The sequence below is a fragment of the Vulpes vulpes genome, chromosome 15, assembly GCF_048418805.1.
Source record: "Vulpes vulpes isolate BD-2025 chromosome 15, VulVul3, whole genome shotgun sequence".
Taxonomy (NCBI): Eukaryota; Metazoa; Chordata; class Mammalia; order Carnivora; family Canidae; genus Vulpes; species Vulpes vulpes.
Window position 1 is genome coordinate 68,559,886 of NC_132794.1, and position 16,249 is coordinate 68,576,134.

At 39.9% G+C, this 16,249-nt stretch overlaps 1 protein-coding gene across 17 annotated transcripts in view; it reads right to left on the reverse strand.

The window, feature by feature from the left end:
* Positions 1–16,249, reverse strand: part of CSNK1G1 (casein kinase 1 gamma 1) — a 176,671-nt gene that overhangs the window by 103,139 nt on the left and 57,283 nt on the right. For all 17 annotated transcript variants that reach the window (XR_011997418.1, XR_011997420.1, XR_011997419.1 and 14 more), the window contains one exon: positions 4,249–4,648. Coding sequence is in view for 13 of the 17 variants with exons in the window: in XM_026006165.2 (XP_025861950.1) it covers positions 4,249–4,429 (181 nt within the window). In the remaining 4 variants the exon portion in view is untranslated. The remainder of the gene's footprint in view (positions 1–4,248; positions 4,649–16,249) is intronic.

Below are 16,249 nucleotides of genomic sequence, written 5' to 3' on the forward strand. Positions count from 1 at the left end.
CTCAGGTCATGATCTCCAAGTCGAGAAATGGAACCAATATAGGACTTTCACACTGAGTATGGAACCTGCTTAAGATTCCTTCTCTGTCCCTACTCCCCTATCTCACGCATGTGCACACTCTCAATCTCTTAAAAAAAAAAAAAAAAAGAATTACCTATATTTAAATTAAAATGAGAAGTCTGTGCTATAATAAGTGATAAAAGTAGGTTTATAGTACAATTTGATTACATTTCCAAATATGTCCTGATATACATTCTAGAAAATTAATCACATAAAAATAGTGGTTATCTTTGGAGAAACTTTTTTTTTTAAGATTTTATTTTTAAATAATCTCTAAACCCAACATGGGGCTCGAACTCACAACCTCAAGATCAAGAATCGCATGTTCTGCTGACTGAGCCAGCCAGGCGCCCCTGAAGAAACTTCTAAAGTAAAATTTAAAAGACTCTTCTGACTTTTTAACCTCTTTCCTCTTCAAGCTCTTTCTCTTCCAGCATCCCTTAAATGCATCTTTCTCCCACTCATACAAACTCCATAAAGTATCATCTCGTCCTCTGGGACTGCGTGTCCACAAACACCTACATGATGATGATTTCCTAATTCCTATCCAAAGCCTAAACTTTTCTTAGTCTCAGACTCACATTTTTGTTTATGTGCTACATACCCCTCGAATTCAATATCATCACCTACTTTAGTCCTATATTTCCTATTTCCATTAAAAGTTTCCTCATTCACTTGGTCTCTCTAAGCTGGCAAACTCATTTCATCTTTGAAAGCTTCCCCTCAAATACCTGGTGGTTCAAATCCTGCCTACAATCTACTTCTGAAATTTCTAATTCATCCCTTCCTCTTCATCTCACTGCCATTTTCAGAGCTAAGAGCTAAGGCAGGCCTACCCATTTCTGATTTAGAGTACAAAGCCAAACAAACATTTCTTAAGTATCCATTAACATTTCTAAAGTACACATTATATGCCATACCCAGTAAAAGGAGCCGAGAATATAAAGATTAATGAAGCAAAGTACTACCAATCAAGCTAATCTTGAGGCAGAGAGATGGAGGAAGATAATACAATGTGACAAATTCTACAATTAGAGCAAAATCCACAAGAATGTCAACTTCTTTCCTATCTGATCTAATTAACTATCTGAATTATCTTTCTATCTAGAATACAAACCAGATCATGTCACTCTTTCTGTGATGATTCTACTCCACTGCCTATAGGATAAAGTGCAAATGCTTTAATACCATCCAGAAACTTCACAATCTGGTCCTAAACTACTTAACAGGCTCATCTATTACTTTTCTTTTACTTCACGTCTGTTAATGCAGTCATGTGTAACTAGCAGCTACTCCGATAATGTTTTGCGCTACTACTGCTGTAGAGCCCTTTTTCCTTGGGCCAACCAGTGGAAGTCCTGTCCTACTCTCAAATAATACTTCCTTCTTGAAACCTTCATTAACCTCTGCCAATACAGTTTTTATATAATCTACTATAATACCTACCAATTCATATTATAATTTGTTTTCTTCTGTCACTACACTGTGAGATTGAGATTCTTTTTTTTTTTTTTTTTTGAGATTGAGATTCTTAAGGACAGAAACTACATCATGTTTATTATATCTTTCCCAAAGTTTAGTAAGATAGTAATTACTGAAGAAATATCTGTTAAATGGATGATGGGGTAGAAACAGGTTTGTAGAGATTAAAATGTACTAATCACTGTGTTATTTTCTTTGTTTCTCTATCTGGAATCCAGAGCTCTACCTAAATCCAAGTGGTACTAAGGCCACTACCTCCCACCACCCTCAGATGCTAGGAGTCTGAAGGAGGCCATGGGTTTTTCATTCTTCCTAATTCATCTGGCCATCTATCCATCCATCGCACAGATTAACAACAGTAAATAACACATAGAATCCCCACCCTCCATTGGGGTTATATTCAAGTAAGCAGGGATAATTAACAGGTAAACAAATACAAATAAATCATTTCAGGTGGTGATCAATGTGATGAAAAAAATAAATGTTTGATGAGATAGAATACAGCTAGGGGAGAAATGTGCCATTTTAAATGGAGGTGGGGGAGAAATTACCGAAGGTTTCTCTGAGAAGGTAACAAAGGGTAAAGCCTGAAGGATAAGAAGCAACCACTTAAGCAAACTTTGGAAGAATTCTATAGTAGAAGGAACTTTAAGTGTAAAAGTTCTGAAGTAGAAATGCATTTGGCTGTTTGAGGGTCCATAAAAGAATGTGGCTAAAGAAATGAATTTGCAGAAAAAAGTATCGCCTTATAGGTGGTAGCCTTGGTGAAGCCTCCCATCTGCACCTGCTTTGAGTTTGGAATTTCCTAATTTACATCTTCTGTTGTCCACATAATCTCCTACTTATTGATATCACCGCTAAAGAGCAGTGGAATGGACTATATAGCATGCCCTATGTTAGGAAGATATCAAATGATTGTGGAAGTACCTTTCTGGTTTCTGTTGCTAAGAAGTATTCCTAATGTCATGACAATATGGTCCTAGGGCTAATGAAAAACTGATAAGCACACAAGACTAAAACCACTTCAGAAGAAAGACAAGTCTTTCTACTGACCACAAGGCAAGCCAAAACGAAAACTACCAAATTATCCTAAATTCATATGAGGAAATAAAATACAACACTCTACTACTCTGAAATACATATGGGCTACAAATTTATCCTTTTAACTCCATAAGTTTTCTATTCCTACATAAACTTAAAGATCATATAATATGAAGCCAGACTTAAGTAATTAAGACATTTCCAGTTTTCACTTAAGTTTTTTCTCACCATTAGAGAAATCAAGCACTTTTATGATGTTCTGAGAAAGCAAGAATTTATATGCATCAAACTGCCTCTCAGTAGTAATTCTGTGGATGTTTATGTCATAATCTATTTAATTCAAGTTACTACTGTGATGTTAGAGCAAAGTCAATCCATTACATAAATGAATATTCACAAAACTAGCTGCTAAAACAACTCAGTAGTTGCTAGGAACTCAAGCAGTGTGAAATTACACATCTTTTCTCCTATTCTCAGTAGCATCTGCTAGATTTGCTAACTCGAATATCACTAAATATAAAAAGCCTTCCATTACACTAGCCAGGTCTTAAAATCCCAGGCTGCTGGCCTTCTACCAGCAAAAATAAATTCATACTCAGCATCCTTAAATTCAATTGTGCACCCAATGATCTCTCACCAGTGTAGTGATGCTTCCCTGAATATCTCTATGGGGGATCGGAGACAACATTTTTTCCTTCTCTTTTTGCAGATCAGAAGTAGCAGAAGTGACAAACAATAATCATCTTACCTCACACGCTCCTATTTCCCCAGGGGCCAGAGTCTCGTACAACGGGTCTTCATAATAACCCATACCCATAACAGCTATGGAGAAAGGGCAAACACTTTAGCCTAAAAGGGAACCTCTTTACATTCTCCATGGGGCTGTCCAACTTCATAAACTTGTAAGATCTTTCATTTTCTCTTCCCAATTCACCCAGGGAAGAGCATTAAAAAAATTTATAAATACCTATTGTATCTTCTTCCCCATTTCACATCTTCAAACTGGTTGGTTTTGTAATTTTCATCATAGTCATAGATTCATACTTGAAATTTAAAAATCCATTTCCTTGGTTGGGAAATAAAATTGTATTTCTCCCTGGAGTTCTAGCTCAATCCTGATGTTGGTATTTCGAGGAAGAAATGCAAACATATTATCAGCTGGAAAGCCTCTCTAAACAGGATATATATCCTTACAGACTAATCTAGGCATTATTCCGTAAGGATTTACCCCCTATCAGGGGGAGAGTGTAAGGCCTTACTCCGTTCTCAGAGTATGGTTCAAGGACCAACAACATCTAGGTCACCTAAAGTTTGTTAAAAAGAATTTAAGGCTGTACCTTTTAGACCAATTAAATAAAAATTTTCATTTTATTGATATCTGTATGCAGATCTCTCTACATCATAAAATCTCAGAATTGGTGGTAAATTGACAAGCCTATCACACACAAACAGAGGTGAACCCAGGATACAATTATAACTGATAATGACTTTAGTCTCCTTCACAAATTCTTTAGTTTTTATAATGACAGGCCCTCCTTAAAGGAATTTCTCATGAAATTATAACTGATTGTCTTAAAACACACCAAAGCTAATTATAGCTGTTGCTGGTGGTGGTGGTGGTGGTGGTGGTGGTGGTGGAAGCTGCTGATATAATCAAGTTCTTACCTAATCTGAGCTCTCCGAAGTTCCCACACCCTATCTTCTTGCCAACCCTGAAGTTGGGTCCCACCATAAGAACCCCAGAGGATGTTGAGGAGCCAGATGGTCGGGAACAGTGTGTACTCCTTTGTGCCATAGGTTTAGTTGTCCGTTGTCTTTCATCCTTCTCCCTACTAGGATGGTCCATGATCCTACACGACAGCGTCTCTGCACGAGTAGCCTCAGTCTGTATACCTCTCTTCAATACAAAAGTATGTCCAAATAAACCGTAGTCAGAGAAAAGTAAGGAGATCTTTTGGCACCATATTTATGTTTCTAATGTATCTCCACGAGATGAAAAATCATTGATTTGTTCTTGTAGGACATGTAGTCTGTGGATCTCAAGCACAGGAGGATATTTTGTAACCTAGGTAAAAATCAAGAAAACACACAGTTAAAAATTAAATTTTAAAACAAATTCAGAAAGTTACCACTAATTAGAATGGATCCTATCCAAAAATGAACAAAGTGGATAGTTTCCTGAAATGGGTTTTGGTTTTATATTCTCCAACAGTTTAACCATCTGGGCTAGTTATTCATCTGGTAACATAAGCTCAATAAGTGCCAGACCATGGCAGCTAAGGGAACACACAAGCCTTTAATATAAAATGCTGTCCTTGGGGCACCTGGGTGGCTCAGTCGGTTAAGCAACCAACTGTTGATTTCAGGGTCATGAGTTCAAGCCCTGTATTGGCCTCCACATTGGGCAGGGAGCCTATTTATATACATATATACATAAATAAATTCTGTTTTCTAGTACTGTACATATGACCCACAAGAAAGCTATTTGCTCACTTTTTCATCACTGGCCAACAGAAAGATACAGTGCGGTTAAGCCTAGTTAAAAAAAACTGAGGACAACTGAAATCTCTTAACTTTGGACAGAAGGTACTTACTACCATCTCCCTCCATCCCCACCATTTATCAAGCACAGACATCAACAACATAATCGAAAACAAGTTACTGATGACACAGACTTCTATAAAAGACTTCCCAAAACCCTAGTGGTACTAAGCAGTCCTAGACTAAAGCTTTGTAACTGTATCTAATATCCTTCAATTATCTTTGTTGTTTACTAAAAGTCCTTCAAATAGTATTAGTAAGAAAAGGGAAATAAAATGTTTTAGGTAGTCCTATCTGAACCAATGTATGTGTCCATGTATGAGAAACTGTCAGCCTATTCTTTCTTCCCTTGCCTTATAAATTTGAGGACAGGAAAAAGATGTATCTTAACCTATCCAAACAATTTTGAGTATTCAGCTAACTCCCAAATTTTCATAAACTATCACTAATGTAATAGTTTCATTTATAAGATTTGGAAAACTGTACTACCTTATCAATTACTCTTCATATTTTTCATATGTGCTCACTCTAACAGATGGAGGTTATTTTTATAATGCTGGTCATTAACTTTCTCCATTGCACTTAAACTCACGAAACATTAGGTAATCACATACAGCCTTCATTATCCATATATACTTGCATGTAATAGAAAAACATACAGTACTTGCCAGGTTAGAAATCTGCACAAAGTCAAAAATCGTGTTCAGCTGAGAAAAGGATGTAAGTATAAGATACTAATTTAAGATATCCCAATTTTCTAATCTATGCATGGGACATAAGCATGATCTAATCTATAATTACGAAAGATGAATAATATTTAACACTACTAGTATATGGCACCTTGTTTCAGAAATCAAACTAACTGAACAATTAAATTTTTCAAAATCCTTTATTTATCACCACCCATTGCTCAAAACTATTTTCTACTTCCCAACAGCAAACTCTTTAGCTTGTCATTGGAGTCCCTTCATTATTAAACTCCTTATTTAAATTCTTGTATTAAAAAGTTACCACATATGGGCACCTGGGTGGCTCAGTCAGTTAAGCATCTGCCTTTGGCTTGGGTCATGATCCCAGGGTCCTGGGATTGAGTCCTGCATCAGGCTCCCTGCTCAGCGAAGAGTATACTTCTCCCTCTCTCGGTCCCTCGCCCCTGCTTGTCCCTCTCTTCTTTCTCTTTCAAATAAATAAATAAAAACCTAAAACAAAAAAAAAGTTACCACACAAACACAAGGAGCCTCCACTGTTGGCCCTTATACCTAGAATAGCCTCTTATGTCTTAAAGGCCTGACTCACATCCTGTGTCCCTTGTGAAACCTTTTATAACCAATTCATCATTAAAACTTGGAGCACCACTGTGTATACTATGTGTTCATTTGCCACTTAACACGCACCAGATAATAGTGATATGTACTTTAATATTCAATTTGATTATAAGATTTTGAAGTTAGAGATCTTGCCATATCTCCTTTAGCTTCTTGCATATAATTGGTACTTAATACTGAGTAACAATTATGATGGTCTTGTTTAACAGAAACAGATTTTTGATGACATAACCAAATATTTACACAAAATAGTACAAGAGAATCCTGACTAACCCTAAAAACTCTTAGAATTCATCTACAAAGAAGCTAGCATTATTTCATTTCAATTCACTAGTGTTAAAACAGAATACTTAGGATTTCCATTTCACAAGGATATTAAAATATTTATTTTCAGTTACTAGCAGATGACATATGAAAAAGTTAGTTCAAGGACCAGGTCAAATAGAACATCCAAGGTAAACATTAAGTTATACTTTAACTTTATTATTTTTTTTAATGACTTCCAGGGATGCCGGGGTAGCTCAGTTGGTTGAGCATTTGCCTTCTGCTCGGGTCATGATCCCAGAAGTCCTGGGATCAAGTCTCGAATCGGGCTTCCTGCTACCCTTGACCTCTGCTGCTCCCTCTGCTTGTGCTCTCTAGCTCGCTCTCACTCACTCTCTCTTTCAAGTAAATAAAATCTTTAAAAAGTAAAATAGGGGGGAGGGGCAAGAGGGCGGAAGAGTAGGGTCTCCAAATCACCTGTCCTCAACAAATTACCTAGAAAACATTCAAATCATCCTGAAAATCTACGAATTCGGCCCGAGATTTAAAGAGAGACCAGCTGGAACGCTACAGTGAGAAGAGTTCGCGCTTCTATCAAGGTAGGAAGACGGGGAAAAAGAAATAAAGAAACAAAAGGCCTCCAAGGGGGAGGGGCCCGCGAGGAGCCGGGCTGAGGCCGGGGCGAGTGTCCCCAGGACAGGAGAGCCCCGTCCCGGAGGAGCAGGAGCTGCACCGACCTTCCCCGCGGAAAGGCCTCCCGGGGAATTGGAGCAGGATCCCCAGAAAGGCGGGGATGCCCTCGGGCTCCCTGGGACAGTAACAGAGGAACTGTGCCCCGGGAGATGCGCCGAGCTCCCTAAGGGCTGCAGCGCTTGGCGGGACCCAGAGCAGCTCGGAGGGGCTCGGGCTCGGGCGGCGGCTCCGCGGAGGGGGCTGCGGGGCTCCGGGAGCAGCTCAGCGGCGGCGGCTCGGGCGGAGGAAGAAGCTCCACGGAGGGGGCGGCACGGCTCCGGGAACAGCTCGGAGGGGCTCGGGCGGCGGCTCCGCGGAGGGGGCTGCGGGGCGGGAGCGCGAATCCAACAACGCAGGCTCCAGAGCACAGGGCGCCGGGACACAGCCCAGGATCCGGCCTCCCCCGGCACAGGCAGAGGCCGGGAGGGCCCAGGACAGCAAGGACGCTCCTGCCTGGAACTGAGCAGATCAGCGGCCCCGCCTGGGAGCCCCCAGGCCCTGCAGACGGAGAGCCCCGGAGCTACGGCGGGAGCTGACTCCAGGGTCCCAGAGCTGCCGCCGCCACTGTGGCTTCCTCCCGGGGCCTCACGGGGTGAACAACCCCCACTGAGCCCTGCACCAGGCAGGGGCAGAGCAGCTCCCCCAAGTGCTAACACCTGAAAATCAACACAGCAGGCCCCTCCCCCAGAAGACCAGCGACACGGACCAGCTCCAGGGGAAGTCAAGGGACTTAAAGTATACAGAATCGGAAGATTCTCCCCCGTGTTTTTTTGTTTGTTTGTTTGTTTTTTTTGTTTTGTGCTTTTTTTTCTTTCTTTCTTCTTGATTTCTGATTGCTTCCCCCACCCCACCCCCCTTTTCTCTCCTTTCTTTTTTCTTTCTCTTTTTCTTCTTTCCCCCCCCTTTTTTTCCTTTCTCTTTTTTCTTTTTCTCTTTTCTTTCCTTCTCTTTTTCTCCTTTTCCCAGTACAACTTGTTTTTGGCCACTCTGCACTGAGCAAAATGACTAGAAGGAAAACCTCACCTCAAAAAAAAAAAAAGAATCAGAAACAGCCCTCTCTCCCACAGAGTTACAAAATCTGGATTACAATTCAAAGTCAGAAAGCCAATTCAGAAGCACTATTATACAGCTACTGGTGGCTCTAGAAAAAACCATAAAGGACTCAAGAGACTTCATGACTGCAGAATTTAGATCCAATCAGGCAGAAATTAAAAATCAATTAAATGAGATGCAATCCAAGCTAGAAGTCCTAACGATGAGGCTTAATGAGGTGGAAGAACGAGTGAGTGACACACAAGACTAGTTGATGGCAAAGAGGGAAACTGAGGAAAAAAGAGACAGGCAATTAAAAGACCATGAGGATAGATTAAGGGAAATAAATGACAGCCTGAGGAAGAAAAACCTACCTTTAATTGGGGTTCCCAAGGGCGCCGAAAGGGACAGAGGGCCAGAATATGTATTTGAACAAATCCTAGCTGAAAACTTTCCTAATCTGGGAAGGGAAACAGGCATTCAGATCCAGGAAATAGAGAGATCCCCCCCTAAAATCAACAAAAACCGTTCAACACCTCGACATTTAATAGTGAAGCTTGCAAATTCCAAAGATAAGGAGAAGATCCTTAAAGCAGCAAGAGAAAAAAAGTCCCTGACTTTTATGGGGAGGAATATTAGGGTAACAGCAGACCTCTCCACAGAGACCTGGCAGGCCAGAAAGGGCTGGCAGGATATATTCAGAGTCCTAAATGAGAAGAACATGCAACCAAGAATACTTTATCCAGCAAGGCTCTCATTCAAAATGGAAGGAGAGATAAAGAGCTTCCAAGACAGGCAGGAACTGAAAGAATATGTAACCTCCAAACCAGCTCTGCAAGAAATTTTAAGGGGGACTCTTAAAATTCCCCTTTAAGAAGAAGTTCAGTGGAACACTCCACAAAAACAAGGACTGAATAGATATGATGACACTAAACTCATATCTGTCAATAGTAACTCTGAACGTGAACGGGCTTAATGACCCCATCAAAAGGCGCAGGGTTTCAGACTGGATAAAAAAGCAGGACCCATCTATTTGCTGTCTACAAGAGACTCATTTTAGACAGAAGGACACCTACAACCTGAAAATAAAAGGTTGCAGAACCATTTACCATTCAAATGGTCCTCAAAAGAAAGCAGGGGTTGCCATCCTTATATCAGATAAATTAAAATTTACCCCGAAGACTATAGTGAGAGATGAAGAGGGACACTATCTCATACTCAAAGGATCTATCCAACAAGAGGACTTAACAATCCTCAATATATATGCCCCGAATGTGGGAGCTGCAAATATTTAAACCAATTAATAACCAAACTGAAGAAATACTTTGATAATAATACACTTATACTTGGTGACTTCAATCTAGCTTTCTCTATACTAGATAGGTCTTCTAAGCACAACATATCCAAAGAAACGAGAGCTTTAAATGATACACTGGACCAGATGGATTTCACAGATATCTACAGAACTTTACATCCAAACTCAATTGAATACACATTCTTCTCAAGTGCACATGGAACTTTCTCCAGAATAGACCACATACTGGGTCACAAATTGGGTCTGAACCGATACCAAAAGATCGGGATAGTCCCCTGTATATTCTCAGACCATAATGCCTTGAAATTAGAACTTAATCACAACAAGAAGTTTGGAAGGACCACAAACACGTGGAGGTTAAGGACCATCCTGCTAAAAGATGAAAAGGTCAACCAGGAAATTAAGGAAGAATTAAAAAGATTCATGGAAACTAATGAGAATGAAGATACAACCGTTCAAAATCTTTGGGATGCAGCAAAAGCAGTCCTGAGGGGGAAATACATCGCAATACAAGCATCCATTCAAAAACTGGAAAGAACTCAAATTCAAAAGCTCACCTTACACATAAAGGAACTAGAGAAAAAGCAACAAATAGACCCCACCCCCAGCAGAAGAAGACAGTTAATTAAAATTCGAGCAGAACTAAATGAAATCGAGACCAAAAGAACTGTGGAACAGATCAACAGAACCAGGAGTTGGTTCTTTGAAAGAATTAATAAGATAGATAAACCATTAGCCAACCTTATTAAAAAGAAGAGAGAGAAGACTCAAATTAATAAAATCATGAATGAGAAAGGAGAGATCACTACCAACACCAAGGAAATACAAACGATTTTAAAAACATATTATGAACAGCTGTACGCCAATAAATTAGGAAATCTAAAAGAAATGGACGCATTCCTGGAAAGCCACAAACTACCAAAACTGGAGCAGGAAGAAATAGAAAACCTGAACAGGCCAATAACCAGGGAGGAAATTGAAGCAGTCATCAAAAACCTCCCAAGACACAAGAGTCCAGGGCCAGATGGCTTCCCAGGGGAATTCTATCAAACGTTTAAAGAAGAAATCATACCTATTCTACTAAAGCTGTTTGGAAAGATACGAAGAGATGGAGTACTTCCAAATTCGTTCTATGAGGCCAGCATCACCTTAATTCCGAAACCAGACAAAGATCCCACCAAAAAGGAGAATTACAGACCAATATCCCTGATGAACATGGATGCAAAAATTCTCAACAAGATACTAGCCAATAGGATCCAACAACACATTAAGAAAATTATTCACCATGACCAAGTAGGATCTATCCCCGGGACACAAGGCTGGTTCAACACTCGTAAAACCATCAATGTGATTCATCATATCAGCAAGAGAAAAACCAAGAACCATATGATCCTCTCATTAGATGCAGAGAAAGCATTTGACAAAATACAGCATCCATTCCTGATCAAAACCCTTCAGAATGTTGGGATAGAGGGAACTTTCCTCGACATCTTAAAAGCCATTTACGAAAAGCCCACAGCAAATATCATTCTCAATGGGGAAGCACTGGGAGCCTTTCCCCTAAGATCAGGAACAAGACAGGGATGTCCACTCTCACCACTGCTGTTCAACATAGTTCTGGAAGTCCTCGCCTCAGCAATCAGACAACAAAAAGACATTAAAGGCATTCAAATTGGCAAAGAAGAAGTCAAACTCTCCCTCTTCGCCGATGACATGATACTCTACATAGAAAACCCAAAAGCCTCCACCCCAAGATTGCTAGAACTCATACAGCAATTTGGTAGCGTGGCAGGATACAAAATCAATGCCCAGAAATCAATGGCATTTCTTTTTTTTTTTAACTTTTTTTTTCTCTCTCTCTATGCCCTATTTTTTTTTTTTTAATTTTTATTTATTTATGATAGTCACAGAGAGAGAGAGAGGCAGAGACACAGGCGGAGGAAGAAGCAGGCTCCATGCACCGGGAGCCTGATATGGGATTCGATCCCGGGTCTCCAGGATCGCGCCCTGGGCCAAAGGCAGGCGCCAAACCGCTGCGCCACCCAGGGACCCCCTCAATGGCATTTCGATACACTAACAATGAGACTGAAGAAAGAGAAATTAAGGAGTCAATCCCATTTACAATTGCACCCAAAAGCATAAGATACCTAGGAATAAACCTAACCAAAGAGGTAAAGGATCTATACCCTAAAAACTATAGAACACTTCTGAAAGAAATTGAGGAAGACACAAAGAGATGGAAAAATATTCCATGCTCATGGATTGGCAGAATTAATATTGTAAAAATGTCAATGTTACCCAGGGCAATTTACACGTTTAATGCAATCCCTATCAAAATACCATGGACTTTCTTCAGAGAGTTAGAACAAATTATTTTAAGATTTGTGTGGAATCAGAAAAGACCCCGAATAGCCAGGGGAATTTTAAAAAAGAAAACCATATCTGGGGGCATCACAATGCCAGATTTCAGGTTGTACTACAAAGCTGTGGTCATCAAGACAGTGTGGTACTGGCACAAAAACAGACACATAGATCAATGGAACAGAATAGAGAACCCAGAAGTGGACCCTGAAATGTATGGTCATCTAATATTCGATAAAGGAGGAAAGACTATCCATTGGAAGAAAGACAGTCTCTTCAATAAATGGTGTTGGGAAAATTGGACATCCACATGCAGAAGAATGAAACTGGACCACTCTCTTTCACCATACACAAAGATAAACTCAAAATGGATGAGAGATCTAAATGTGAGACAAGAGTCCATCAAAATCCTAGAGGAGAACACAGGCAACACCCTTTTTGAACTTGGCCACAGTAACTTCTTGCAAGATACATCCACAAAGGCAAAAGAAACAAAAGCAAAAATGAACTATTGGGACTTCATCAAGATAAGAAGCTTTTGCACAGCAAAGGATACAGTCAACAAAACTAAAAGACAACCTACAGAATGGGAGAAGATATTTGCAAATGACATATCAGATAAAGGGCTAGTTTCCAAAATCTATAAAGAACTTATTAAACTCAACACCAAAGAAACAAACAACCCAATCATGAAATGGGCAAAAGACATGAAGAGAAATCTCACAGAGGAAGACATGGACATGGCCAACATGCACATGAGAAAATGCTCTGCATCACTTGCCATCAGGGAAATACAAATCAAAACCACAATGAGATACCACCTCACACCAGTGAGAATGGGGAAAATTAACAAGGCAGGAAACAACAAATGTTGGAGAGGATAAGGAGAAAAGGGAGCCCTCTTACACTGTTGGTGGGAATGTGAACTGGTGCAGCCACTCTGGAAAACTGTGTGGAGGTTCCTCAAAGAGTTAAAAATAGACCTGCCCTACGACCCAGCAATTGCACTGTTGGGGATTTACCCCAAAGATTCAGATGCAATGAAACGTCGGGACACCTGCACCCCGATGTTTCTAGTAGCAATGGCCACAATAGCCAAACTGTGGAAGGAGCCTCGGTGTCCATCGAAAGATGAATGGATAAAGAAGATGTGGTTTATGTATACAATGGAATATTACTCAGCAATTAGAAACGACAAATACCCACCATTTGCTTCAACGTGGATGGAACTAGAGGGTTTTATGCTGAGTGAAATAAGTCAATCGGAGAAGGACAAACAGCGTATGTTCTCATTCATTTGGGGAATATAAATAATAGTGAAAGGGAATATAAAGGAAGGGAAAAGAAATGTTGGGAAATATCAGGAAGGGAGACAGAACATAAAGACTCCTAACACTGGGAAACGAACTAGGGGTGGTGGAAGGGGAGGAGGGCGGGTGTTGGAGGGGAATGGGTGACGGGCACTGAGGTGGACACTTGACGGGATGAGCACTGGATGTTTTTCTGTATTTTGGTAAATTGAACACCAATAAAAATTAATTTAAAAAAAATAAAAAAAATAAAAAGTAAAATAAAAAATGACTTCCAAAGATAGCAATAAAAGACAAACTATATGATTTATCCTTTTTAACAGTAAAAAAAGGGGAGGGAAAGCCCACTTTTTTGCACCATACACAAAAATAAACTCAAAACAGATTAAAGATCTAAATGTAAGACTTTAAACCATAGAACTCCTAAATACACACATAGGCAGTAAACTCTGGGTTATCAGCCTTAAGCACTATTTTTCTGGATCTGTCTCCTTAGGCAAAGGAAACAAAAGCAAAAATAAACAATTTGAACTGGGGATCCTTGGGTGGCTCAGCGGTTTAGCGCCTGCCTTTGGCCCAGGGTGTGATCTTGGAGTCCCGGGATCAAGTCCCACATCAGGCTCCCTGCATGAGTCTGCTTCCTCCTTTGCCTATGTCTCTGCCTCTCTCTCTCTCTCTCTCTCTCTCTCTCTCCCCCTCATGAATAAATAAAATCTTAAAAAAAAATCATTAACTATTGGGACTAAACTAAAAAGCTTTTGCATAGCAAAGGAAGCCATCAATGAAACAAAAAGGCAATCTACTGAATGAGAGAAGATATGTATAAATGATATATCCAATAAGGGTTAATACTCAAAATATATAAAGAACTCACACAAATCAATGCCAAAAAAACCAAATAACCTGATTAAAAAATGGGGAGAAAATCTGAATAGATATTTTTTTCAAAGACAAGCATCTGCTTGTCTTGATATGAAAAGAGGCTCAATATTAGTAATCAGGGAAATGCAAATTAAAACCACAATGAGATCACCTCACACTAATCAGAATAGCTATAGGTAGTATCAAAAAGACAAGAAATGGGGTGCCTGGCTGGCTCAGTCAGTAGAGCATGCAATTCTTGATCTTAAGGTTGTGAGTTCAAGCTCCATGCTTAGTACAGAGCATGGAGCATTTTACTTAAAAGTAAAATCTTAAAAAAAAAAAGAAAAGACAAGAAATAAGTGTTGGCAAGGATATGGAGAAAAAGAAACCCCTGTATACTGTTAGTGGGAATGTAAATAGGTGTGGCAATTACGGAAAACAGAATAAAGATTCCTCAAAAAATTAAAAATAGAAATACCATATGACCCAGTAATTCCACTTCTGCGTATTTACCTGAAGAAAACAAAAACACTAATTTGAAAAGATATATGCACCTCTATGTCTATGTAGTATTATTTACAAAACCCAAGATGTGGAAGCAACTTAAATGTCCACTGATAGGTATGAATGGATAAAGAAGATGGGTAGTGTGTGTATGTATGTGTGTAATGAAATATTAGTCACTAAAAAGAATGGAATCTTGCCAGTTTGTAACAACATGTATGGACCTAGAAGGTATTATGCTAAGTGAAATAGGTCAGACAGAGAAAGACAAACACTGTATTTCATTTATATGTGGAATCTAAAAAACAAAGAAGAGTGCCTAGGTGGCTCAGTCGACTCTTGATCTCAGCTAAGGTCTTGATCTCAGGATTTTGAGCTCAAGCTTCACACTGGGCTCCAGACTGGTTGTGGAGCCTCCTTAAAAAAACAAATGTATAAACAAACAAAAAGCCAGATTCATAAATACAACAAACTGGTGGCTACCACACAGGAGGGGGCAAAATAGGGATCCCTGGGTGGCGCAGTGGTTTGGCGCTTGCCTTTGGCCCAGGGCGCGATCCTGGAGACCAGGGATCGAATCCCACGTCAGGCTCCCGGTGCATGGAGCCTGCTTCTCCCTCTGCCTATGTCTCTGCCTCTCTCTCTCTCTCTCTCTGTGACTATCATAAATAAATAAAAATTAAAAAAAATTTTTTTTAAAAAAAAGGAGGGGGCAAAATAGGCAAAGGAGATTAAGAGATACAAACTTTGTTATTTTTTTTTAAACTTTTTAAAATGGGATCCCTGGGTGGCGCAGCGGTTTGGCGCCTGCCTTTGGCCCAGGGCGCGATCCTGGAGACGCGGGATCGAATCCCACGTCGGGCTCCCGGTGCATGGAGCCTGCTTCTCCCTCTGCCTGTGTCTCTGCCTCTCTCTCTTTCTCTCTGTATGACTATCATAAATAAATAAAAAAATAAATAAATAAATAAAACTTTTAAAAAAAATTTTATTTATTTATTTATTTATGATAGTCACACACACACACATAGAGAGAGAGAGAGAGAGAGAGGCAGAGACAGGCAGAGGGAGAAGCAGGCTCCATGCACCGGGAGCCCGACGTGGGATTCGATCCCTGGTCTCCAGGATCACGCCCTGGGCCAAAGGCAGGCGCCAAACCACTGCGCCACCTAGGGATCCCCCAAACTTTCAGTTATAAAATAAGTAGATCACAAGGATGAAAAGTACAGCATAAGGAATGTAGTCAATAATATTGTAGTACTTTTATATGGTGACAGATGGTAACTACACTTATTGTGGTGAGCATTTTATAATGGATATAATTGCTAAATCACTATGTTGTACACCTGAAACAAAGTATTGTATGTCAACTAAAGGAAGGAGGGAGAGAAATTACATAAATGCAATAAGGAGACGTTTCT